General features: G+C 38.7%; 1 protein-coding gene across 1 annotated transcript in view; it reads left to right on the top strand.

The window, feature by feature from the left end:
• The window catches only part of SRS2 (P-loop containing nucleoside triphosphate hydrolases superfamily protein), a 148,925-nt gene that overhangs the window by 59,651 nt on the left and 63,605 nt on the right, over positions 1–25,669 (top strand). Inside the window, exons 17-22 of the mRNA XM_089981464.1 lie at positions 11,507–11,584; positions 18,050–18,256; positions 18,369–18,407; positions 18,979–19,047; positions 19,122–19,208; positions 19,293–19,349. Coding sequence (XP_089837590.1) covers positions 11,507–11,584; positions 18,050–18,256; positions 18,369–18,407; positions 18,979–19,047; positions 19,122–19,208; positions 19,293–19,349 — 537 coding nt within the window. The remainder of the gene's footprint in view (positions 1–11,506; positions 11,585–18,049; positions 18,257–18,368; positions 18,408–18,978; positions 19,048–19,121; positions 19,209–19,292; positions 19,350–25,669) is intronic.

Below are 25,669 nucleotides of genomic sequence, written 5' to 3'. Positions count from 1 at the left end.
GGATCGGTCTCACCCCCTCCAGAGTTCACTTCACAGGAAAAGACGGATGATAAAGGGGCACAATCTATTGTTCTTCTAAAAAACCCAGAATATGTTGCTTGGATGAAAAATGATCAAGCGTTAGTGGCATACATTACTTCCACGTTCTCACAGGAGGTCCTCGTAGCCATTCCCGATGACTGTTCAGCCAAAGAGTTGTGGGACAAGCTTGTTCACACATATTCACAGATCTTTGAGGTGAGAATCATGTTCCTCAAGCGAGAATTTCAAATGTTGAAGAAAGATTCAATGTCTATTATGGAATACCTGAACAAAATGAAAGGCATCACGGATTAGCTGGCCATAGTGGGATGCCTAGTCAGTGATAAAGATAAGGTGCAGCAAACCCTGAGTGGACTGGGGCCAAACTATCATGTTCTGACGACGACTTTATTGTGTCTCCCAAAGCTTCCAAAGTTTGAAGACCTTCGTGCAACGCTGTTACAGTATGAAATGAATCTAAAAGGATCTTCTGAGAACACTCATGGGTATTCAGGAACCCAAGATGTGCTGGCCACAGGGATGACTTATGGTAAAGGTCGAGGAAATTTCTTTCGAGGAAAGGGAGGACAAGAAAGAAATAATTTTAGGGGTCGTGGTATACTTCCTACGCCCAATATACAGAGACAAAGGCCCATTCCCACCTGCTTTTTATGTAATAAGAAAGGACATGTTAAAGCAAATTGTTGGTTCAATCCTCAAAACAAGGGAAAAGCTCCCAAGCAGAGGCTAGGAAGGATGAAGAAGTAAAAGAGTTGTTGTTGACAGCCTTGGCAGGGTTGAACATGAAGCAAACTGATAAAGGCACTTGGTACGTAGACTCTGGAGCAACGACTCATGTCACGGGTGATGCGGGTAAACTCTTGAATCTCACTCCTTATGTTGGTAAGAATAGCATAGTCACGGGAGATGGCTCACATCACTCCATCTCACATATTGGAAATGCTATTATACCCATGTCTAAGTCCTCTCTTAATCTTTCAAATGTTATTCATGCTCCTAATATTTAGAAGAACATTGTTTCTGTCTCAAAAATTGTTGATGATGTTAATGCTTCAGTTGAATTTACTCCCTCTTCTGTTTATGTTAAAGATCTTCACACGAGGAAGACATTCGCTGAGGGAAAAAGATGGGGCAACATGTACGTCTTTCAAGAAGATCCTTCCTCCGTTCATTATACCTATTCATCCTTGACGCGTCACCAACACCAATTTTTTGCTCCTGAGTTTGTGTTTGCCATTTCTGAATGTAATAAGTCAAGACTTTGGCATAGGCGTTTGGGTCATTGTGGTCGTCATTTTATTGAAAAGCTTGTCTCAAATAATCTCATTCCTAAGTCCAGTCTGAATTCAGAAGACATTGATATAAAATGTTCTAGTTGTCATTTATGTAAGAGTCATGTCTTGCCATTCAATTCCATTAATAAGAGAGCTTCAAGGCCCTTTGAGGTCATATGTTCTGACGTCTGGGGTCCTGCTCCAATTGTTTCTCTTTCTGGCAACAAATATTACCTCATTTTTGTTGATAGTTACTCACGCTATACTTGGATATTTTTCATGAAGCACAAATCAGAAGTTTGTGGATTGTTTCAAAAATTTCTTTCCTTTGTTCAAAACCACTTCTCAACCAACATCCTCAATTTCCAATGTGATGGAGGAGGTGAATTCTCCTCTAGTGACTTTGTTAATTTCCTTCAACATAATGGGATAAAAAGAAGAGTGTCTTGCCCACATACACCTCAACACAATGTGATTACTGAGAGGAAGCATCGACATATTGTTGAGAGTGTAATGAGCATGATGCACGGGAGCAATCTTTCTGTAGCTCTATGGACTGAAGGTTTTCACTCCACGGTTCATGTGATAAATTGACTGCCCATGACCATATTAGAAAATAAGTCACCTTATTTTCTCTATTTGGTGTTCAACCCGATTATCATGAACGTGTGTTTGGGTCTATTTGTTATGTTCACATTGACAGCTCATTGAGACATAAGTTTCAAGACAAAGCCTTAAAGTGTAGGTTTGTGGGATATGCTGAAGACTACAAAGGATATAGGTGCTATGATCCATTGAGCAAACACGTCAAAATATCGAGAAATGTAGTTTTTGATTAAATGAATTTTGATAATCAGCCAACTAATTCAAGTCGTCATGTTGTTAACTCGAGTCCCAGTGTCGAGGTATACTATCCATGGTTAAATTCAGAACTCTTCTCCAATGCTAAGGAAGACTTCCCAGCAGACTGTAACGAGAAGGAGATATATGAAGAATCAACAAATGCAGCTCAAACAGAAGAGACAACTATACAAAACCTGGAGCCAATAAGGTATAAGGGTGTTGTATACACCCGACGTGAGAAAGAGCCCTGATCCATTCCTTGTACAGATACGAGTACTTCTGATCCTGCTCCACAGACACTGGATATCAGAAGCACCTCACAGACTCGACATCCACTTGACAGATGGATAAGCTATAAAAATTTTTCATTGGATTTTCAGCTATTCTTGACGTCCATAAATAAAGAGGATGAGCCTCTCATGTTCTATCAAGCTGCAAGTTCTAGAAGGTGGGTCGAGGCGATGAATGAAGAAATGGAAGCCTTACATGAATGTGGGACATGGGAGATTGTGCCTAGACCAGTAGATAAAAATGTTGTTGGGTCAAAATGGGTATACAAGATAAAGTATAAACCACATGGAAGCATTGAAAGGTATAAAGCTAGACTTGTAGCCAAGGGATTTACTCAAGAACAAGGACAAGACTTCGATGGAACTTTCAGCCCTGTTGTTAAGATGGGAACGATTCGTATTGTGTTGAGTCTAGCCATTGAACATGGATGGACATTAGTTAGATGTAAAAAATGCATTTTTACATGGGGATTTAAAAGAGGAAGTCTATATGGAACAACCCACTGGGTATGCAGAACGAGACACCAAGCAGTATGTATGCAAGCTAAAAAGGGCACTCTATGGATTGAAACAAGCTTCTCGTTCTTGGTTCGAGAGTTTTTCGCTGAAGATACAAAGGCACGACTTCTCTTGGTCTTTTCTGGATCATTCGTTATTCATTTACAATGAACGAGATGTCACTACTCTCCTATTGATATATGTAGATATCATTATCGCAGGGAACTGCAAAGGTCACATTGAGGAAGTAAAGAAGTTAAATCAGAGATTCAAAATGAAAGACTTAGGGGAGCTGCCATATTTCTTTGGAGTGGAAGTTGATAAAAGATGTGATACACTCACACTTTCTCAACATAAATACACGTTGGACATTCTCAGCACGGCAAGTATGAAAGATTGTAAGCCGTCAGCAACTCTAAGTGTCATCCATCATAAACTGAGTTCTAAAGAAGGGGATATATATGGAGATCCTACTAAGTATCGTAGTATAGTTGGGATGCTGCAATACCTGACCTTCACTAGACCTGATATAGTATATTCGGTTAATCAAGTGTCTCAGTTTATGCATGAACCCTATACATCGCATATGGAGGCCGTCAAACGAATACTTCGTTATCTGAAGCGTACAATTGGCGATGGACTGGTATACAAGAAAAGTGAATTAGATCCAGACGGCAGTCATGAGATCATTATTTATGCTGATGCTGATTGGGCGGGTGATCCTGATGAACGGCGATCAATATCTGGTTATTGCAGCTTTATTGGCTCGAACATGGTGTCTTGGAGCAGTAGAAAACAAAAGGCGGTTGCTAGGTCTAGCACTGAGGCTGAATACAGATCAATGACTGCTGCCACTGCTGAGGCTACATAGATAAGACATCTCCTAACAGAAATGGGAGAACCGATTGCTCGGTCACTGCTACTGTGTGACAATCAAAGTGCCATCAATATGTCTTTCAATCCCATTCATCATAGTCGAGCAAAGCATATTGAGATAGATCAACATTTTGTTAGAAAGAAAGTTGAAGAAAAAGAGATTGATCCCATGTTTGTGCGAACTGAAAAACAAGTTGCTGACATTTTTACCAAAGGACTGACAAAGGACAAATTTTGGTTTCTGACAGGCAAGTTGTTCATGGTCGAGGACCATGCACAACTTGAGGGAGGCTGAAAAGAAGTCGTCAGTTTTGGACCCAACTTATATATGTGCAGGACCTGATCCGATCCGATCCATGTTCCGGATCGGGTCAAGATCCGACTATACAATGTAAATTAAGATGTCATTAGATGGTACTTTTATACCCTAGATTTGTATATTGTATATATGTTAATAGAATGAAAGACGCATCTCTCTGACGTCTTTTCCCTGCACCCCTTTCTCTCATTTTGGCTTTTTTCTTTTTCTTGCACAGGCACAAGTGAACGTGAAACGTGAAGGCCTCCCCTTTTAAGACAAAGATCTTGTCCTTATACACCTCAACAAAATGGACTGGTAGAACGAAAACATCACCATATTATAGAAACCACTAGGACTTTATTAATAGCAAATCAAGTCTCGAAAGACTTTTGGGCAGAAGCTACTTTAACTGCCATCTATCTCATTAATAGGATGCCATCTTCTTCGTTACAAAATATACTCCCATTGAAAAACTTATGAACATTTTTCCAGACTACTCTAGACTAAAAATATTTGGGTGCAAATGTTTCATATTTACTGACAAAAATGATAAACTTTCCCTTCGTGCGATTCCCTGTGCCTTTTTAGGATATGCTGAAAAACAGAAAGGTTATAAATGTTTTGACTTAAAAAATAATAGACTATATATGTCTAGAAATGTTTCCTTTCTTGAAAATGAGAGCTTCTTTGATTTTAAAAAATTGAAAGACGTCACTGAGTACTCCTTTTTGCTAGATCTAACATCAACATCTGATGAATATGACCTTGAGTGTAACTTTGATGATGATCAAAGAATTATTGATCTTAATGTTGAAAATGAAAAAGTTCATGGAGATACTAGTATTCAATATTCCAGGCGACAAGAGTCTAATCCTCCATGTGTACTTGAAAAATATTTTAACATTTCAACTAGACAATTATCTCGAGTCTCGAGGCCTCCAGGAAAGTTTGTATCATACGAGTCATTCTCACCCACATATAGGGCAGTTATTGCATTAATTCACTCATATGAAGAACCGTCCACATATTTTCAAGCAAAAAATGATATCAAATGGATAGAAGCCATGAAAGCTGAATTAGATGCACTTGAAAAGGCTTCTACATGGAATATTCAAGATCTTCCTCTAGGGAAGAAAACTTGTAACGACCCCAATCCAGCCTTTGAAAAATGCGGAATATTTTTTTTTCTAAGAGTCGCGGAAAACTTCCCAGAGACCTGGGGTCCCTACAGTTCCAATTTCAGTTGGATAACCACACACCACAAAGCAACTTACATTTATCGATCATAACCCATCCACTGAATTCTTTTATTAATGAATCGATAAGAGTAATATGTTCCATGTCAAAAGTGAAATATCAAATTTCAGAAAATCAGAAGAACTAAAGGAAAATAACAGTAGAGCCACTCTGTCCGTAAGTGAAGTCGTCTGAAACAATTGTGACCCTCGTATCCCTCAGAAGCGAGTCGACTTCACTGATCACCTGTGCCTGGGAAAAACCAATAAAATAAGAGGGTCAGAAATCCGAAGAATTCTGCGTACAGGTTTCCCTAATGAATCAAATAAGAAAAAGAGCATAAATAAGATCCATGTAATATTTTGAGGAATACGATTATAATCAATTTCTAAGTCAATTAACCATTCATGCATAATTAAACATTTAACAAGAGGGAACACGAAATATGCAACATTGATCACAACTTAATCAATAAGGCAATTAAATGTAAAATAGATCAACATCATACAATGATCAACATAAACAACTAAGTGAACAGGTAAATATGCATGAACTAATGCATAGCAGGAATATGCATGATTTGTGTGCAATGCATGAACCATTTATTATCTTCCATTTAAGTTTTCCTCTTTCCATATGCATGTACTATTAAATGCACACATCCTTAAGTTCTTCTTTTTAATTACAGTGGCCCGCGGATACACCAAACGGGTACAAACCCCGAGGTCAAATAGGGTTCCCGGGGTAGCTTCACACACAATTTGTATTTTATTACCGGGTTCCAAACTCAGCCCTCGACCGATATCAGGAAACAACACCATCAATCGGAACCTTGGAAAACAGCATCCAAAGTTGGGGACACCAGGGAAAACAGCATCCACTGGCGCCACTTTCTTGGTATACCAAAACAAACTCACAGCTGTGACTAACACACCACTCCGGGGTAAAGTGACAGACTCTCCCTAAAACCGTGGCCAGGAGAAGAACCTCAATATTGGGTTCAGGGGCAACAAAACGCACACGGAGTTTTTGTATCCTCACGGTTTCCCCTAAACCGCAATATCCAAGATTCCCACGCTAAAGCAGGGACATCAAGGAGCAAGTGAATTACACTGTTCTTTACTTTCTTTTATCTAGTTATTAATTCATTTCATTTACATTTGCGAATTTACATGCAGAATTAATAACATACGCTTGCACATCAGCATGCTAAGCTTTTCACGGGACCACAGCCCGTGACAACATAGAACAGTGCGGTAAAACAACAATATCACATTTGATTTGTTGCAATGCATCAAAAAACAATTAAAACGGAGAACAACTAGTTCTCGAGGCTCACCCAGCCCCTGATGATCCAATTTATCATCGATGCACCACATGCAAAAACCATGAATAGCATACCACAAAGCATCCCCTTTGAATGTTTTACAATGTACATTTATGCATGCCAATTAAAAATGCGCACTAAACAATGATAAGCATATGCATGCATATGAATTCGCAGTCTCATATTTATTGCATGTGTCCCTCGGATTTGCATATTCATGTCAACGACATGATTTCATTGAGTATTTGTATGCATGCTTTCCCTGCAATACACACGTACAACGGCTATGTGCATACTCATACAACCACTCGCATGTAGACATACTTCAATTCCATGTAGACTCATGCATGAGAAAACAGCCAAGTGTTACCATTAGTAACGCAGCATAAGCTATCCTACGTATCTTGATCACCATGTAAATGGGCATGAACAAAATACATAAACATAAATCAAAATAGATTTGGTGTCCTAAGATTTCTTTTTATTATGATAAAAAAAATGCACAACCCTTGCACCAAAACTTTTTCCAAGAATTTTGAAGGTTGACAAATAATATGAATATTAGGCATATGGTCTAAGTAGCACTGGTGAACACTGGGCGGCCTGGACCAAGACCATGTTGGCTTACCAAACAGAAGCTTCTAGCACTGGTTACTGGACCAAAAAGAGTTATGTAGAAAAGTTACCCAAAACACGAGTCAACAATTCACCAATCATACACCACAATCTTAGTAAACCATGTACAATCTTTCTAGGACACTGAACTTGGAAACAGATTTTTGCAAAGGTAGTCACATTCATATATATATTGTTCACGAGATAAAGTATAACCAGAACATTTACATATGTTGAACATAAAGTAACATATAACAAGAAACCATTATACACATGTTGGTCATGAGATAAAATATAACCAGGGTAACACTATAAAATCGGTATAACTGTTGTGTGTGTGTGTACAATAATGGGGTAATGATAGGTTCAGCCCCCCCTACATAACCAACCGAGCGTGTATGCATATGTTGCAGTCAGACAATCTGGACATATGTTAAGTCTGGTCCCCCAATTAAAATTTGTTTGGCCTTCATATAAAGAATGACTATTATGCACTTTACAATTAAATAGGGGTATTTCTACTTACAAGAAAATAACATAACATGATGTATATTAACTGGATGGGTGGAATGTAATGTGCAGGTTACATGGTCTAATCTAGCATCCCAAAAACAGACTGGTTTAGACTTCCAGACCCAACAAGCATATCAGAGTATTTGATAAGAGTAAGCATTAGCATACCAAAAAGTTTTCAGTTTGCAGGCATAATAATCATAACTTCTAAGTTATTATTATTCATCTCTTCACTGACAGCAGCTAAAACAAAACACAGAAATGCAGCCTACTCAAAACAACAGAATATGCAAGACCATAAAAAAAAATCAAGTAATCGATATTATTAATAAAAGACCAAATAACTTGGATCATTACTATATATATATATATATATATATATATATATATATATATATATATATATATATATATATATATATGCAGGATAATAAAAATAACACACCCCTTTTTAGTATAGACAAAACAGAATTTCTAATCCTCATTTCATATCTAAATGAACTGGTCTATTGAAAAATAAATGAATGTAGCCAAAACCATAAAAGATCTGGACAACTTTTGATTTCAGCAAGCACATGTCTAATTATATACTACACAAGGTCATATACATTCCAATAGAATAGACAAACTCTTAAAAGAAATGGGATTCCTAAAATCAGTACCTACGAAAAACCTTTTATGATATTCAGCATACACACAGAACTAAGGTTTTGCAATGATTTAGTCCACTCATAGGGAGTGTATTGCAAACCCTTACACATCCTTGGAACAAATACTCCACAAAATCACGATAGACCCCACTTATGCTAAACAATACCAAACTAACCACACAATCTCAACATGTGCAACTCGATACCTCAAAAAAACTGAAAATCAGATTACTAGACTATCGGTCATGGAGAAAACTTCTGCTAGACAAACCTATCAGCCACAAAACTAATTTCGATAGCATCCTCAACCCACCCAATAAGGTACCAGTATAACCCAAAGCCTCAAATTTCACAAAACTGATGATTTGGGGTTCCGACGACTCAAACCCCCAAATCTGCCCCTCTAACGATTTTCCTAAAATATTCCATGGAAAACAAAATTTGCACCCTCTTTCCCACTCGAAATCAAGAGGAAAAACCCGTACCTTTACAATCCGATGTTTTGGGGGTTGCGGCTGACGTGAGGAGGCGAGCTATTCCACCGGCCTCGACTGCTCCGGTGTCGTGATGGTCGCACGCAAGGGAAGAGACAACAAAAGGGGCTGCCGTGGCCTGCGGTGGCTGCAGCCTTCCGGCGATCTTCCACCTCCCCAATGCTCGCCCACACGAGAGAGAGAGAGAGAGAGAGAGAGAGAGAGAGAGAGAGAGAGAGAGAGAGAGAGAGAGAGAGAGAGAGAGACCCCTCTTCCACTTCCCATTTATCGCCGACCCCCCCCCCCCCTTTTCCCCTTTTCTGCTCTGCTACAACCTCTCCTGGTCTAAGTATTCCTAAGGGTAAAGTCCGCTTAGAAAAAGCTATTTATGGACTTAAACAAGCACCAAAAGCTTGATATGATATGTTTAGTCGTGTTATGATTGATATTGGTTTTTAATTCTGTTTAACTGACACTACTTTGTTTATTAAGAATTTTGATGTAGGGATCATTGTGCTTCTTCTCTATGTGGATGATATGATCATCACCGGAAGTGATAAACAGAGAGTTGAAACAATCAAAACACTTCTTAAATCTTATTTTGAAATGACTGATTTGGGCTTATTGAGATATTTTTTAGGCATTGAAGTTGTTTATTCTCCTAGAGGATATTTATTTTTTCAGACTAAATTTGCTTTTGATATTGGTTTCAGGTTTGATATTACTGATGATAAGAAAGTTGACACTTCAGAAGTTGTTAATGTTAAAATGAAGATTGATGATGGAGAACTTCTTGCAGACCCTACTCCTTAGAGACAGGTTGTCGGGGCACTTTCCTATCTATCCATTACCAGACCAGATATAGTACATGTTGTTCACACAACAAGTCAATTTCAACATGCTCCTACTTCTGTTTATGTGGGAACAGTCATGCGTATTATCACATATATCAAGTCCTCTCTTTCACGCGGACTTTTCTTATCTTCCTCCTATTCTCTTGATTTAATTGCATATACTGATGCTAATTGAGGAGGTGATCCTAATAACAAACACTCAACCATTGGCTTTTGTGTCTTTTTAGGGGAATCATTGATCTCGTGAAGGTGTAAAAAATAGCAGAAAGTATCTCTCTCATCCACCGAAGCTGAATACAGAGCCATGACAACCACGACCATGAAAGTAGTTTGCCTCCGACGACTGCTTGCTGACATGGGAGCTGAAACAACAAAGGCTTCACAAAATGTGTTGTGACAACAAAAGTGCGATCTACATTGCCAGTAACAGAACATTCCACGAACGCACCAAACACATCGAAATGGATTGTCACTACGTCAGAGAAGAATATCTACACGGGATAATTGATCTGCCATATGTCACTTCAGAATATCAGTTAGCAGACTTCTTTACAAAGCCTCTCGCTGCCCCCCGATTTCACTTTCTCTTAGACAAACTTTCGCTCATTGTACCGTAAGTTTGAGGGGGAGTGTTAAAATGTAAAACTGTACATATATATATATAATATTATATATATATATATATATTTCATTTCTTTCTTTTCTGTAATTTTTTCCCTTTATTTTTATTTTTTGTCTTTATGTCATCTAGTTCAGTTTGAACTAGAATGACTATTGCTAGTCAAATCTTGACTAGCAATAGAGCTGTTGGACTGACACAGTCCAACAGCTCTAAATAGAGTCCTCCAGCTGTGTATATAAAGGGGTGCAGCCCCTCTTGTATTTTATTCCAATGCTTCTTAAGCAATTGGTTTTTCATATCAATAAAGAATACATTTTTATTTTTATTTTGTTTTCAGTTATACCCTTTTTAAGGGTTATGCTTTAGTGTCATTCTTGACACTTGCCCTTGTGAATCTAAGCTCGTGTTTCGAAGATCCCCATTTCATTTCAAAAGGGGTATATTGTAAAGTTGCAAAGGCATTGGAACATTGCTCAAACATTCTATGGAGAGTCTTCATCTAATCTATTTACTGACATGCTTTGTTTTAGTTATATGATGTGTTTCCTATCTATTGTACTGAAATATACTATGATAATATTTTCTGATTTCGTTTAAGAATAATAGTGGTATTTCTGCATGAACTTCTGGACGAATTTGAGGTTTTCGTGCATATGCAGAAAAAGCAACCCTGCATGTGGAATTGATTCACAGTGATGAAAAAATTCTCTTTTTTATATTGCATATCTTTCAATCTTTGGATCTCTTTCATGCAATCCACATTTTCTGAATTTGTCCTTTTCCCATTGTCACTCTTAGGATGCCTTTACATCATGAATATCACACAACCAGTTAAGTGGAAAATGATGTTGAAAAGACGTTTTATATATTTCCTTCTCGCTCTTTATATTATTCATATTTTCCTGGCAGAACTGGCCCCATCAGCCTTCCCACTTGTGTTTGTTTAGACATTACTGGTCTGCGACCTCGCTGTATTATCCATTGTTTGAGTGTAGGGTGGAAATGTGCTATTGTCATCTTCTTTTAAGGGTGTAGTTTTCACTAATTTTCCTGAAGCAAGTGTATGATGATTTGAGAATTTTTTTTATGCAGAAATATCTACTTAGTCGGCGTGCAGTTGTTGATGCTGATGGTGGGAAGTTGCTGAATGAAGACAATGACCTGAGAACTGTAAGCTAATTTTCTTTGTACAATCAATAGTAGTAGCAAAACTCGTCCTTGGCAATTCATCTGGAACTGCTTTTCTTGGCAAATTGGGATTGATTGAGACAAAATCGGCTAATTTCAGCATGCAAATACCTCACCACATCGTGATTAATAATCAAAATCATTAATTTCATTTTAATTACTATAAACAGCTCTCATAACAGTGGTTTCTTCCTGTCGTCAAAGAAAGGAAGAAAACTGAATTTTAAAGCTACAAAATAAATAAAAGCTTTTCTAGTTATGCTTTAAAAAATTGTCATGTTATTACCTTTACTATATAATAAAATTTTGTTGCAGTTATGCTATGCTTAGATAGAAATCAATTAGATGGAATTGAATGAATTTGTAGGACCTATGGCAGTAAAAAATGCTGAAATCAATGAAACATAAATCAAATATTATGATCTATGTAACATGACACAGCAGATGGCTCGCTGTACCTGTGTCGACACGCCTGGGTATGGGTACAGGTACTGGGTGTGTCACGGGTATGTTGTGGATTATTTGGGTCGGGTTCAACTGTGACCCTACCCAACTTTTGAAACTCTTTTTTTCTTGATAAAAAAATGTGTGTATGTGTGTGTGTGTGAGAGAGAGAGAGAGAGAGAGAGAGAGAGAGAGAGAGACGTCACAAGCCCCAAACCTTCTCTTTTTTGCATTTTATTTTATAAACCAAAATATCAAACATCCCTCTCTTCTTTTAGAAAAATTTTGTTCAACCCCCCCAATCTTGCCAAAATATCATCCTCTCATATATGTATATATACACGATGTATTGGATCCATCCCGATCTAAAGTCCAAACTATATATATATGTGTGTGTGTGTGTATATATATATATATATATATATATATATATATATATATATATATATATATATATATATATATATATATATATATATATATATATATATATATATATATATAGCTGTGTCCCCATACCCACAAATTTTTAAATTGCCATGTCGTACTCGCACCCATACCTGTACCAATGTGACATTGATTATGATCTACATTAGTATAAAAAACTGTTAGTTTTTTCTTTATTATTGAATTTATTAAAGTAATATTACTCTGTAAAAAGGTGAATGGACATAAAATACTTGTCATATTTTGCTATTTTTCATTTTTTGTTATTATATCTATATTAATATTATCTCTTTTTACGAAATGACATAAATTTGAATGCCATATAAATGAGCGAATGGGCAGAAGCACGGTCACACAATGCGTGTCCACCCAAATGGCCTTTAGCTGTGTTCAAGACCACCTCTAAAAGCCTCTTTTTAAACTTAGTGCACACCATTGATCTCCGCAAGTCCATTGTGTTGTTCGTTGAGAAGGGTGTTCAAAGATACACCCTTCACTCTCTTTTTATCGATAAATTTATTTATTTTTATTTTGCTATTATATCACAATTTAAGAGTTGTTTTAGTACGTATTATCTTTTTTTTGTAAAAGACATTGAGGGCCTCCATTTGAGGAATTAACTCCCTCTTTCTCTCTCATGATGCTTCCATTTAAAATACTCTTTCTCTCTCAACCTTCAAGCCGCAAACCTTTCTGTTTTAGAAAGGTGTTAGCTCGCCCTTGGTTCTCCCGTTTCATAGGTGTGTTTCTGATCCAATGATTTTCAAAGAAAATTGAGGTTGACAACTTTGCCATGAAGAAGATCATGATGCTTCAGCTATTTGGCTGATGAATCACCGGTCATGGTAACACTGCTATCAATTGTGACAATTTTCTTTTCTTGGTTGTTATTCTGGTTCTTAGACAGACTTCATGCTGACGTTCATTTTTCACCACCCAAAGTTCTTTTAGTATTTCATAAGTTTTCACTATGCAATTTCGGTTGCTTTTGTATCATTTTAACCAGTTTTGCATAGAGAAAGTTTAATTATCTATTGTTTTTTCTTCGAGAAGTAGAATATCCATGTTCTGTTTTGCAATATGAGCTCTCAAAAACATACTTTTGGAAATAAAACTTTTAATTTTGGTTTACTGTTTTTATGCAAACTAGACTATGAAGATAGTTTCAACTCTATCTCCATAACATGCTTTTGTTCTTGGTCCTTGCATCACTTTTCCCTTAACCGTATTATTTAAAATTACTTTCAACTCTTTATCTTCGTACCATGCTTTTGTTCTTGGTTCTTTTTTGCATTGCTTTTCTCTTAACCATATTATTTTTCATAAATAGTCCTGGGAAGAAAATGTAGCATCTCATGGCTTGGATCAGCTCAGCTTGTCTAAGGCTTGTTTGGGCTAGTAAAAGAGGTTCAATGGGTCAAGTACAAGCCTGTTTCATGAGCTTTTAGTGAGCCAAGTGAATAAGTAGTGCTTGCCCTGGTTTATTAAGTTAACAAGCAACTATTGAGCTGTTTGGCTCATTACAAGCTTGCAATCTCATTAAAGCTCATGTACTTATTATTAAGTGTCGTGTAGTGCTGGACTCAGTTTGGGTCTGACCCAGATCCAAACTGGGATTGCGCATTGACATGTTTACTGGGGCACAGATGTAATATTGTAACTTGTTATAGGACAATCATGTCCATAAGTTGTAACCTAATACCTAATGCTTAAATACATTAAAAAAGGCCACGATAATGAAATGAAAAATCGTGAGCCTGTGTGCAGCAAAAACGACTCAGTGTCTCCTCTTTCTTCTATCTTTATCTTCTCACTTTTCCCTCTTTTGCATATCAGCTCAGGTGGAAACTGATTTTCTAACATGGTATCAAAGCAAATTAATTCCTAAATCAAGCTTAGCTCTTGAGATCAGTAATAAAAAGTGTCCCAGTTGTCAAATGCGTAAGAGTCATGCACTTCCTTTTGATTCTATAAATAAAAGAGTTTCAAGATCCTTTGAAATTGTTTATTCAGATGTTTGGGGTCTTGCGCCCATATGCTCTTCTTTTGACAACAGATATTATCTCACCTTTATTGACAACTACTCTCGTTATACTTGGATATTCTTTATGAAGCATAAGTCTGAAACTTTTTCCATATTTCGCAACTTTCATGCCTTTGTTCGAAACCATTTCTCTACCAATAATCTGCATTTTCATTGTGATTGAGGTGGTGAGTATACATTGAAAGATTTTACTGATTTTTTCCAAAGTAATGGAATAAAGCGTAGAGTGTCTTGTCCACATACGCCACAACAAAATGGGGTCGCTGAGCGAAAGCATAGGCATATTGTTGAAACGGCCATGAGCATGATGCACAACAGTAATCTTCCCATTAGTCTGTGGACAGAAGCATTCCATTCAGCTGTCTATATTATAAATCTTCTGCTTATGACAGTTTTGCAAAATAGTTCACCATTCTGTTCTCTTTTTGGCATTCAACCCGATTATAATGCTCTGCGTGTGTTTGTATGCATTTGTTATGTTCATATTGATGATTCTCTCAGGAACAAATTCCAACCAAAGGCTTCCAAGTGTAGATTTGTGGGATATGCTGATGATTATAAATGTTATCGGTGTTATGGCCCCATGACTAAGCGTTTTAAGATTTTCAGGAATGTTGTATTTGACGAGAATAATCTTGGAGATGTATCATTTAATATCTGTCAAAGGATTCCCAGAGAAGAAGTTTATCATCCGTGGATGAATGCAAAATTATTTGCAAATGCTTATGGTGATTGTTTACCTCAGTGTACTCAAGAAACAAACTCGACTGACCAAAATAATATTGACTCAGGCCAAGCATGCTTACCTCAATCTGGTGATCAGGTCGGTGGAGCTTCACACACTGAAGAAGGGGCAAACCCACAATCGCATCCTATTGACAAATTTAAAGGGTATGTGTATGTGCGAAGAGAAAAAGGTACTCCCCCTGCTCCTCACATTGGATCAGATATTTATGTGCCTGTTGGAAACCTGAGGAGTTCAAATAGAATCAGACATCCTATTGACAGATGAGTCAACTACAATAATTTTTCTATGGATCTTCAACTTTTTCTGTCTCAGGTTGATAAGCATGATGAACCCATAGGGTTTCATCATGCTGTGAAATCAAACAAATGGATTGAGGTCATGAATAAAGAAGTGAAAGCGCTTCATGAATGTCAGACATGGGAAATTGTTGTCAGACCTCCTAATAGAAATGTTGTTGATTCCAAGTGGGTTTATAAAATCAAATACAAAACCGATGGCACTATAGAACGATACAAAGCAAGACTTGTTGCATAGGGGTTTACACAGGAATATGGTCAGGATTATGATGCGACTTTCAGTTCCGTGGTCAAAATGGGGACAATAAGAATTATATTGTCTTTAGCCGTCAAACATAGATGGACATTGAGTCAGTTAGATGTCAAAAATGCATTTCTTCATGAAGACTTGAAGGAACAAGTTTACATGGAACAACCTCCAGGATATGCTGAGGGAGACCCAAGCACATATATATGCAGACTAAAAAGAGCCATATCTGGTTTGAAGCAGGCCTCACGCTCGTGGTTTGAGAGTTTCTCCTTAGAAATACATAGGCATGGGTTTTGTAGATCTCTCTTAGACCACTCCTTATTCATCTTCAAGGATAAAGGCATAACCACCTTGTTGTTAATATACGTTGATGATATTATAGTTACAGGGAATTCAATGAATCACATTGAAGAAATAAAAGGACTATTAAGTCAAAGGTTTAAGATGAAAGATTTGGGAGATTTGCATTATTTCCTTGGGGTCGAGGTAGACAGGAAGGATGGTTACCCGACCTTGACACAACATAAATACACACTAGATTTATTGAAGAAATTTGGTATGCAAGATTGGAAGCCTTTGTCTACACCGAGTGTCTTATATAAAAAACTCAGTTCACAGGATGGAGATTTGTACCTGGATCCTACAAGATATCGAAGTGTAGTCGGCATGCTTCAATATCTTACCTATGGATGCAGTCAAGAGGGTGTTGAGATACTTAAAAGATACTATTGGAGATGGGTTGGTGTATCAGAAAAGTTGGAAAAGAGGAAGCATGCATGATGTCATGGTCTACAGTGATGCAGACTGGGCAGGAGATCCTGATGAAAGGAGGTCGGTTTCCGGATATTGCATCTTTCTTGAGGAAAACCTAGTATCCTGGAGCAGTAGAAAATAAAAAGCAGTAGCTAGATCAAGTACTGAGGCTGAATATCGATCAATGGGTGTTGCAACTGCTGAAGCTACTTGGACAAGACATTTGTTGAATGAATTGGAGGAACAAATTTCCAAGTCTATTTTATTGTGTGACAATCAAAGTGCCATTAATATATCCTTTAATCCTATTTTCCACAGTAAGACAAAACACATTGAGATAGATCAATATTTCATTTGACAGAAGGCTGAAGACAAAGAGATTGAGCCTCATTTCATTCCTACAAAAGACCAGGTGGCGGATTTATTTACAAAGGGTTTGACGAAAAACAGATTTTGGTTCCTGAAGAACAAGTTGTACATGGTTCAAGACCATGCAGAACTTGAGTGTTGTGTAGTACTGGACCCAGTTTGGGTCTGACCCAGATCCAAACTGGGATTGTGCATTGACGTGTTTACTGGGGCACGGATGTAATATTGTAACTTGTTATAGGACAATCGTGTCCATAAGTTGTAACCTAATACCTAATGCTTAAATACATTAAACAAGGCCACAATAATGAAATGAAAAATCGTGAGCCTGTGTGCAGCAAAAACGACTCAGCGTCTCCTCTTTCTTCTATCTTTATCTTCTCACTTTTCCCTCTTTTGCAGATCAGCTCAGGTGGAAACTGATGTTCTAACACTTATAACTTATGTTCAGGCATTTGCAATGGCTATTTTAGTTTTCTTGCTCTCTGTGTACTTGTAAGAATATCAGAACTAGATATAGAAATACTTGTTCTGTAAATGTTTTAATTGTGGGCTGTCTATTCTAAGTTGTTTCTAGTTATTTTTTTATTGCACCACTATTTTGTTTTCAGCCAAGCTCAATTTGGTTTGGAAGCTTGATGAGGTAAAATGAACTTGGTAACATGTCCAGCTAAAATGGCTTGCTTGCATGACAAGCTCAATTGTGCTCACATGCCTGCTGAGAGTGAGGTTGGCTCATTGCATAATCTTAAATGAGCAGTGTTCACACACTTAACTGACCTGAGCTGAGTATGAGCAAGAGGCAAGCCTTGATATATAGCTTAGTGAACTGAGATTGAACATCAAAAGCTTTGCTCAATCGGTTTGTAACTTTGTATCCCCAACCCTGATCATGGATGGATGTTTCTATGGCAAACAATAGAAAAAAGTTCCCTTTTCCATCTCTTGCTTGCTTATTTTCTACATGCCTTTGTTTAATTCCATGTCTTCTATGTGGTTTTCCAGAATTAATGAGACAATCGTGACTGAGCTAGTTTGATGATACTGATTTTGGTGATGGATATTTCATAGTGGACCTTATTATGCTGGAATGCAGGTCCTCCACTATCTACTGGATGATGTATCTGAATTCTTGTCTACACATTGTAATGCACTTGGATCCAAAGAAGGGACTTCAGGAGACAAAGGTTGCATATATGTGCTGAAAGAATTTATTGCTTATATATCTGAAAGAGAGAGTGAAAATTTTCGTTCTAGGCGGATTCATAATGAGAACTCTGTTAGTTTGACCACAATTCATCAGGTTGTCCTTGTCCTCTAAACTGCCATCTGTTCTGGAACTTCTCAAATTCATGTTTGTTTGTGTTCTGATTGGAAATATACTAATGGATTCATCTTGGAGCCTTGTAATGCAGTCAAAAGGTTTAGAGTGGGACACTGTTTTCATTATTAAGGTACATGAAATAAGTTTTCTAACAGTTATTACTTTTGGAATCTAGTCATAGTTACTCTCATCATCATTATTTCATTATGTTCATGGGGGGGATCTCAGGTTTGAATCCCATCAGGGTCATCTCCCAGCTTGAGTATGAAAGAACTTGTTTCTGATATGAACTAATTGAATGCTGCATGCGTGGTCCAGTGATGGTTGTACCTTCATATATTTGTAGAATAAGTTATTCCATTCGTATCAAAGTTGTTGTACATCTTTGTTTGATGATTGACCTGATCATTTGTCTTAGCTGCTTACTAGAGGGAGCTAATTTCACATACAATAGTATAGGTGTCTCCTCAGTCACATAGCCTTGTATACTGTTTTCTTATTAGTTTGAATTGACACTTCATGGGCATAACTGTTGATATTTCTTACAATTTGTGTTGCTTGGTAGGATTTTAGTTTTTTTTATGATGGCTTGGTAGGATTTTAGTTGCATTGCTCATTTGTGATTCTTTTGTTGTTTCATATTTTGGTGAAGTTATGGTTTCTTTCAAATGTGAGATTTAAGATTTAACCCATTTTCTCAGGCAAATGATTCTGAAATTCCTTTGTTGCATGACACTGATGGGTTCAGGGATGATTCATGCAGTGTTGAGGTGAGCTTGCACTTGTTAATCTGATCTCTTGTGATGCTTTACTCTTCCATTTTAACAGCTTTAAATATTTTTAGGAGGAGCGGAGACTTCTATATGTTGCAATGACTCGTGCTCGAAAAAAACTGTACATATTATATGTCATCATGGATGCAAATTGGCAGGTTTGGATCAGGTGCTTTAGATGTCATGCATCTGACTTCCTTCTCTAACTGTTTTATTGTATATCATACTTTCTTGTTTTGCAGGTTCTTCAACCATCGCGATTCCTGAAAGAGCTCCCTGCTCATGTTCTTGAGATTCAGGTTCTTGTTTTTTTTTGGATTTCCATTTGATTGCTTATATACCTTAGATAAGCTATTTAACTTTTATGAACGCAACCAAGTGAGATGTTGAAGACCTTCATTGAGATTGGCACTACCATTTCAGAAACCGCAGATTATATCAAGGTTGTAAGTATCATATCGTTATCGGTCGAGCAAAAATTAGCCTATACCGTATCGTAAATTTTTAATAAAAATTTCTAAAAATTCCAAAAACATCAAGAAAATCAGAAAAAATGAGCAAAAATTCTAGAAAAATTATAACACATGAAACAATGATGAATTATACAAAATACAACCATAAAATCACATAAAGAAAATCAGAAAAAATTAGCAAAAATTCTTGAAAAATTATAACACATGAAACAATGATGAATTATACAAAATACAACCATAAAATCACATATGAAACATTTATGTCTCTATAAGCTACATAAGACTCTTGCAATTAAGAAAATACCACAAGACTCATACTTTTATATTACAAAAACAAAAACAAAAATCTCAATAATCATAGTTGTCATCATCATCATCTTCTTCATCTTATTCTTCTCCTCCTACTAAAATTAATAACAAACCATGCAATTGGTAACTGACAATGTAAATAAAAGGCAGCTGCATAATTTAAATTTTAAGCATAATTAAAGCCTTAACTAACAATATTAACTTCACATCCAAGTCATACTAAAATGCCATAAGTCATAACTAAACTACTTAGAGTTCATGATAACTAAAAACATTACATTTAACCGTCTTACATGCCAATCTTCATCTCTAAAGTTCTAAACTATAAAGATCCTAAAACTGAACTATCTTCTAAATTATAAAGATCCTAAAACTATCTTCTAGAGCCTATTTGCCAAACAATAGGACAATAATTCCTCAGTCTTGCATCCCACTGCCGCTCAATGATCTCTTTATCTTTGGCCATTTTTTTGGCAAGTGGGTCATCGTCATCATCTTGTGAAAGTATCTTCAACAAGATACTAAGATCAAGATCTTAATATTCTTGATAACAAATCCGTGCACACATGCACAATAAGAACACTTAGAACACTTGTGCACAAAAGCACAAATCAATCCCATAAATGCACTAAAAGAATAAAAAGCTTTTATTGAATGCTTGGGCTTTGACCCAAATCCATACCTAATACAAGAATGAGGACCCTTATTTATAGGGGATTAGTGGGCCTTGGAAGGGGCTCCACACAGTCGTTGGAGCTGTAATAACAGAAAAAAAATCATCTCGGACCTTGGTCGGATCCGGATCCGACCTGGATCCAAGCCCCGTGAGGGGACGACTGTCGGTAGGCCGTAAGGGCCTACGTAGCGGCGCCCGCTCCCCCCCTTTTTTTTCCTGCTTATAAATGAAGCAGGCGGGAGGGGGGGAAAGCATCGAAGGCTTTCCCCTCCCTGTCGCGTCTCCTCTCCCCGACGCCCATTTCCCCCCCTCTCGGCTCCCCCGATTTTCCCTCTTCCTCTGTCTCTCCCTCCTTCTCACCGTCGATGCCACCCGCCGACACCCGCTACCCACCTTCGTCCGACACCGTCTGACTTCGCCAGCGACCTCCAGGTGAGTCCCCCTCTCCCACGTCTTCCTGTTTCCCGTGTGAGAAGGGGGGGAGCGAACCCCTCCGCTTGTGGCCTTGGCAGGGGTGGTGGTGGTTTCCGACAAGGGGGGTTTCACCCCCCTGCCTTGTGCCTTCCGACAGGGGTTTCGGCCCCCTGCCTTGTGTTTTTGTAGGGGGTTTCGCCCCTCTGCCTCGTGCTTTCCGGCAGGGGGGGGGGGGGGAGCCCCCCTGCCTTGTGCTTTCCGGCAGGGGACGACCCCCCCTGCCTTGTGTTTTCGGCAGGGGGTTTCGTTCCCCTGCCTCGTGCTTTTCGGCAGGGGGCGAGCCCCCCTGCCTTATGTTGTTGACAGGGGATTTTTACCCCCCTGCCTTTTTGCTTTCCAGCAGGGGGGCGAGCCCCCCTGCCTTATGTTGTTGGCAGGGGGTTTTGCCCCCCTGCCTTTTTGCTTTCCGGCAGGGGGGCTAGGCCCCCTGTCTTGTGTTTTCCGGTAGGGGGCAAGCCTCATGCCCTCTTGTGTTTTCTGGCAGGGGGCGAGCCCCCTGCCTTCTTGGGTTTTCTGGTCGGGGGTTTCACCCCCTGCCTTGTGTCTTCCCGGCAGGGGGCGAGCCCCCTGCCTTCTTATGTGTTGCGCAGGGGGATTCGCCTCCCTGCCTTCTTATGTGTTGCGGCAGGGGGATTCGCCCCCTGCCTTGCGTTTTCTGGCAAGGGGGCGAGGCCCCTGCCTTCCTGTACTCCTCGGCAGGGGGCTTTGCCCCCCTGCCTTGTGCTTTCCAGCCGGGGGGCGAAGCTCTCCCTGCTCTCCTTTTTGCTTCTCGTCAAGAGGGGGTTCTGCCCCCTGCCTTGTTTCCTTTGAGGTGGTCTTGGCAGGGAGCCTTTGGTCCCTCCCCTGCCTTGTTGCCTCTGTCCTTCTTGTGCAGGGAATTGAGCTCCCTGCCTCCCCAAGTTTTTGGGGTCCGGTACCACTGCAAGTCTTACTGGACCCGTTCCTCGTGGTATTATGGCGTTTTGACCCTTTTGACTTGCAAGTTGCACCACGAAGCCTTCTAGTGCTACGCGGCCTGAGACAGTGATCACTTACGCTCTCAAGCGTATAGACCCTCGCACCCCTTCTAGGTAGGGGTTTGCGTAAAAAGGAACAGGAACAATGAACTGCTAAAAACAAAGGACTTAACTAATAAATTAAAACATTTACATATAGTATATATGTACGTCCTTTCCTGCACTTTACTTTTCCTGCACTTTACTTTTTCTGCACTTTACTTTTCGTTGCCGTCGCGCTATATGTGCCAACGCTTTCCTTTTTGTGTACCTTTCTTTATTGTCTTTTACTTCCAGGACGCGGTTTCGCGATCTTGGTCCCGTTTCCTTTCTGCACTTTACTTTTCGTTGTCGTCGCGCTATATGTGCCAAGGCTTTTCTTTTTGCACTTTCTTTTCTTGTCTTTTACTTCCAGGACACGGTTTCGCGATCCTAGTCCCGGTTGATTTCATTTGTTGTTGTTTTTGCTATTTCATACATATAATACATATATATGTCACTCTTTTTATTGTCGTGGTCTCACCCTGCCATGGATTGGTAGGGATTCGACAGCAGAGCTTAGCCTTGCGTGAGAACGCAAGTATCAACGTTCGAACTCTGCAGTGAGTTACGAAATGAGATACTAGATTTCCTAACTCGAGACAAGACCCTCGTTGCACGAAGGGCTGCTGTTTCCTGAGTTTAGGCAAACATTTGGTTTTTGGGTACTATTGTAATGCTAACATAGTTGGCACAGTGCAAGGAGTACCGCGAGGCAGATTAGGCCTCAATTGTGCAATGATACTGATTGAGAATACACCTAAAAGGGTCTAAGGCGCCTTCACGGGCAAGATGCTCCTTTGGGTCCAATGGATCAGGGCATGAAGAATGAGTCGGCGGTTAAGAAACCCCCGTCGCGCTCGATTTGACTTAGCTTTGCCAAGAGAGAGGACGAAGGGTACCAACTCCGATGAACAGACCATTAATGGCTATCTACGGGCAAAAGACTCGGCTTCCCCGGTCATCGGAGGTTAGGAGAAAGAGGCTGCACTAGATAGCCTAACACTTCTTTAGAAGTTGGATGCATCCCTACTGGGCCTTTGGGGGCTTGCTCTCTCGACCGCCGGTCGTCTCCTTAGGATAGGATTCAGTCAGTCAACTGAGGTATTTTAAGATATATGACATAATGAACCCTCAGATTGGTTTCGACTGTTTCGGCTCGTATGCCATGTACGTACCCACATGGCCGGTTAACAAGTGATAACCAAATTAAGCATGCTCACCCTTCAGTTGTTGTTTTTGCATACTTGTGGTATTACGTGCTAGCATACGAGTGAGTTTTCCTGTGCAGTATATCCTTTCTCATTATTGCTGTTATGATATGCTTAACTGCTTTACCTGCTAGTTGTTTTTGTTCCTTTTACACTCCTACTAGTTTTTCGCGAGACTGACCCATTTTTATGGGCAGGTGATGAGTAGCGGCGACAGGCAGTTAACGATGCATGCGACGTAGCTCGAGGCTATACTTTTTCTTCCAGACTTCTGGCTGTCGTTGCAGGGTTTTGAGTTTTGGGTTTTTGTTTTAAATCTGGGGGGGGGGGCTGGGCCTCCTGTTGATTTTCCTTGTACAACGACTTTTTATTAAGGATTTAGTACTCTTTTCAGCTGTCTGCTATTCATCACCGTGGTCATGATTGGATTGTCGAGCTAACGTGCCTGGGATTTGCAAAAAACTTGATTTTCAAAATAGAAAGATACTTTTTGAAGGGGTTTCAGAACAACAAAGTTCAAACTTTCAGGGACTTTCCTAAAAAAACTTTAATTGTCAAGTTAAGAAATTTCAGGGCGTTATAGGAGCCCCTCGTGATCGTTGGAGGGGTCTAACGACTATTGTGTTGGCCCCTCCCAAGGTAAGTACAACTTATCTAATAAAAAAGAAAAAGAATTTAACGAAAAAGAAAAAGAAAATACAAAAAAGAATTATAATCATATTCACGAAAAAGAATATGCGTAAAAAGATGAAACTACCCCTACGACTATCAATACAAAAATATATATTTTATATATATAATAAGTAGATATATATACATATATGTAATATATGTATGTGTATTACCTTATATATATAAAATATATATTGGAGTACATGAAATGGATTACATAATTTAACACCCCCCTCAAACTTAGGGTACGATGACAGAGAGTTTGCCAAGGAGGAAGTTAAATCGCGGAGCACACAAAGCTTTAGTGAAGAAATTTGCCAGCTGATATTCTGACGTGACATATGGAAGGTCAATGACACCTTTTAGATACGCCTCACAAACATAGTGACAATCCATCTCTATGTGTTTAGTCCGTTCATGAAAAGTGTGATTTTTAACAATATAAATCATACTTTTGTTGTCACAACATAGCTTGGTGGCTCTTTTATTGTGACCCCCATGTCTTCTAGCAACTGTTGGATCCACACAATTTTCATGGTAGTAGTCGTCATGGCACGATATTCGGCTTCAGTTGATGATAGAGACACTTTTTGCTGCTTCTTACATCTTCACGAAATCAGTGAGTCTCCTAAGAACACACAAAAATCAGTGGTGCAGTGGCGGTTATTTGGGTCACCTCCCCAATCAGAGTCAGTATAAGCAATTAATTTTAAAACAGAAGAAGATGACAGAAAAACTCCTTTATTTACAATATTCTTTATGTATCTTACGACTCGCAAGATGGCACTCATGTGGGTTGATGTTGGTGCATGTTGAAACTGGCTTGCAGTATGAACTGCATGAGAGATATCTAGTCTGGTAATACTCAGATACATCAACGATCCTACAAGTTGTCTGTAGGAAGTAGGATCAGAAAGAGGAACACCATCATCAATCTTTATTTTAGCTCCTACTATAGCATGAGTTTCACAAACCTTTTCATTCGTAATACCTGACCTGTCAATGATCTTAGAAGAAAGCTTAATTTGAGATAGGAAATACCCTCTATGAGAGTATGCTACTTCAATACCCAAAAAATAAGTTAGAAAACCCGAATCAGACATTTCAAATTTATCTTTCAAAATTGATTTTATGCTCTTTACTCCATTAGAATCACTACCAGTGATGAGCATATCATCCACATACAACAGCAAGATCACAATCCCTGCATTGAATTTTCTAACAAACAAAGCAGTATCAGTAAAACAGGATGAAAAATCATTTTCTAACATTATAGAATTAAACCTATCATACCAAGCATTGGGAGCTTGTTTCAAACCACAAAGTGCTTTTCGAAGGTGAAGTACGTTCCCTTTGGGGGCCTCCATTTCGGGTGGGACATCCATATAAACTTCTTTATTCAGATCGCCGTTTAGAAAGGCATTTTTAACGTCCATTTGATAGATGTTCCACTTGTTGATTGAAGCAACAATTATGAAACACCGGACAATGACCATTCGAGCCACAGGGGCAAAGGTTTCCTCATAGTCAATCCCATATTCTTGACTATACCCCTTTGCAACTAATCAAGCCTTATATCTCTCAAGAGATCCATCACTCTTTGTTTTAACCTTAAATACCCATCTATACGCTATTATTTTCTTATCCTTAGGAATGTCTTGAAATTCCCATGTCTTGGCTCTTTTCAGAGCTCCGAGTTCATTTTCCATTGCAACTATCCATTCAGAACTTTTTCGTGCTTCCTCAAAGCTTTTAGGTTCTACGTAAGAT

This window comes from Nuphar pumila, chromosome 11 (assembly GCF_984573655.1).
Source record: "Nuphar pumila chromosome 11, dmNupPumi1.hap1.1, whole genome shotgun sequence".
Taxonomy (NCBI): Eukaryota; Viridiplantae; Streptophyta; class Magnoliopsida; order Nymphaeales; family Nymphaeaceae; genus Nuphar; species Nuphar pumila.
The sequence above is the reverse complement of the archived record's forward strand: the minus strand, read 5'-3'. Positions and strand labels throughout refer to the sequence as shown.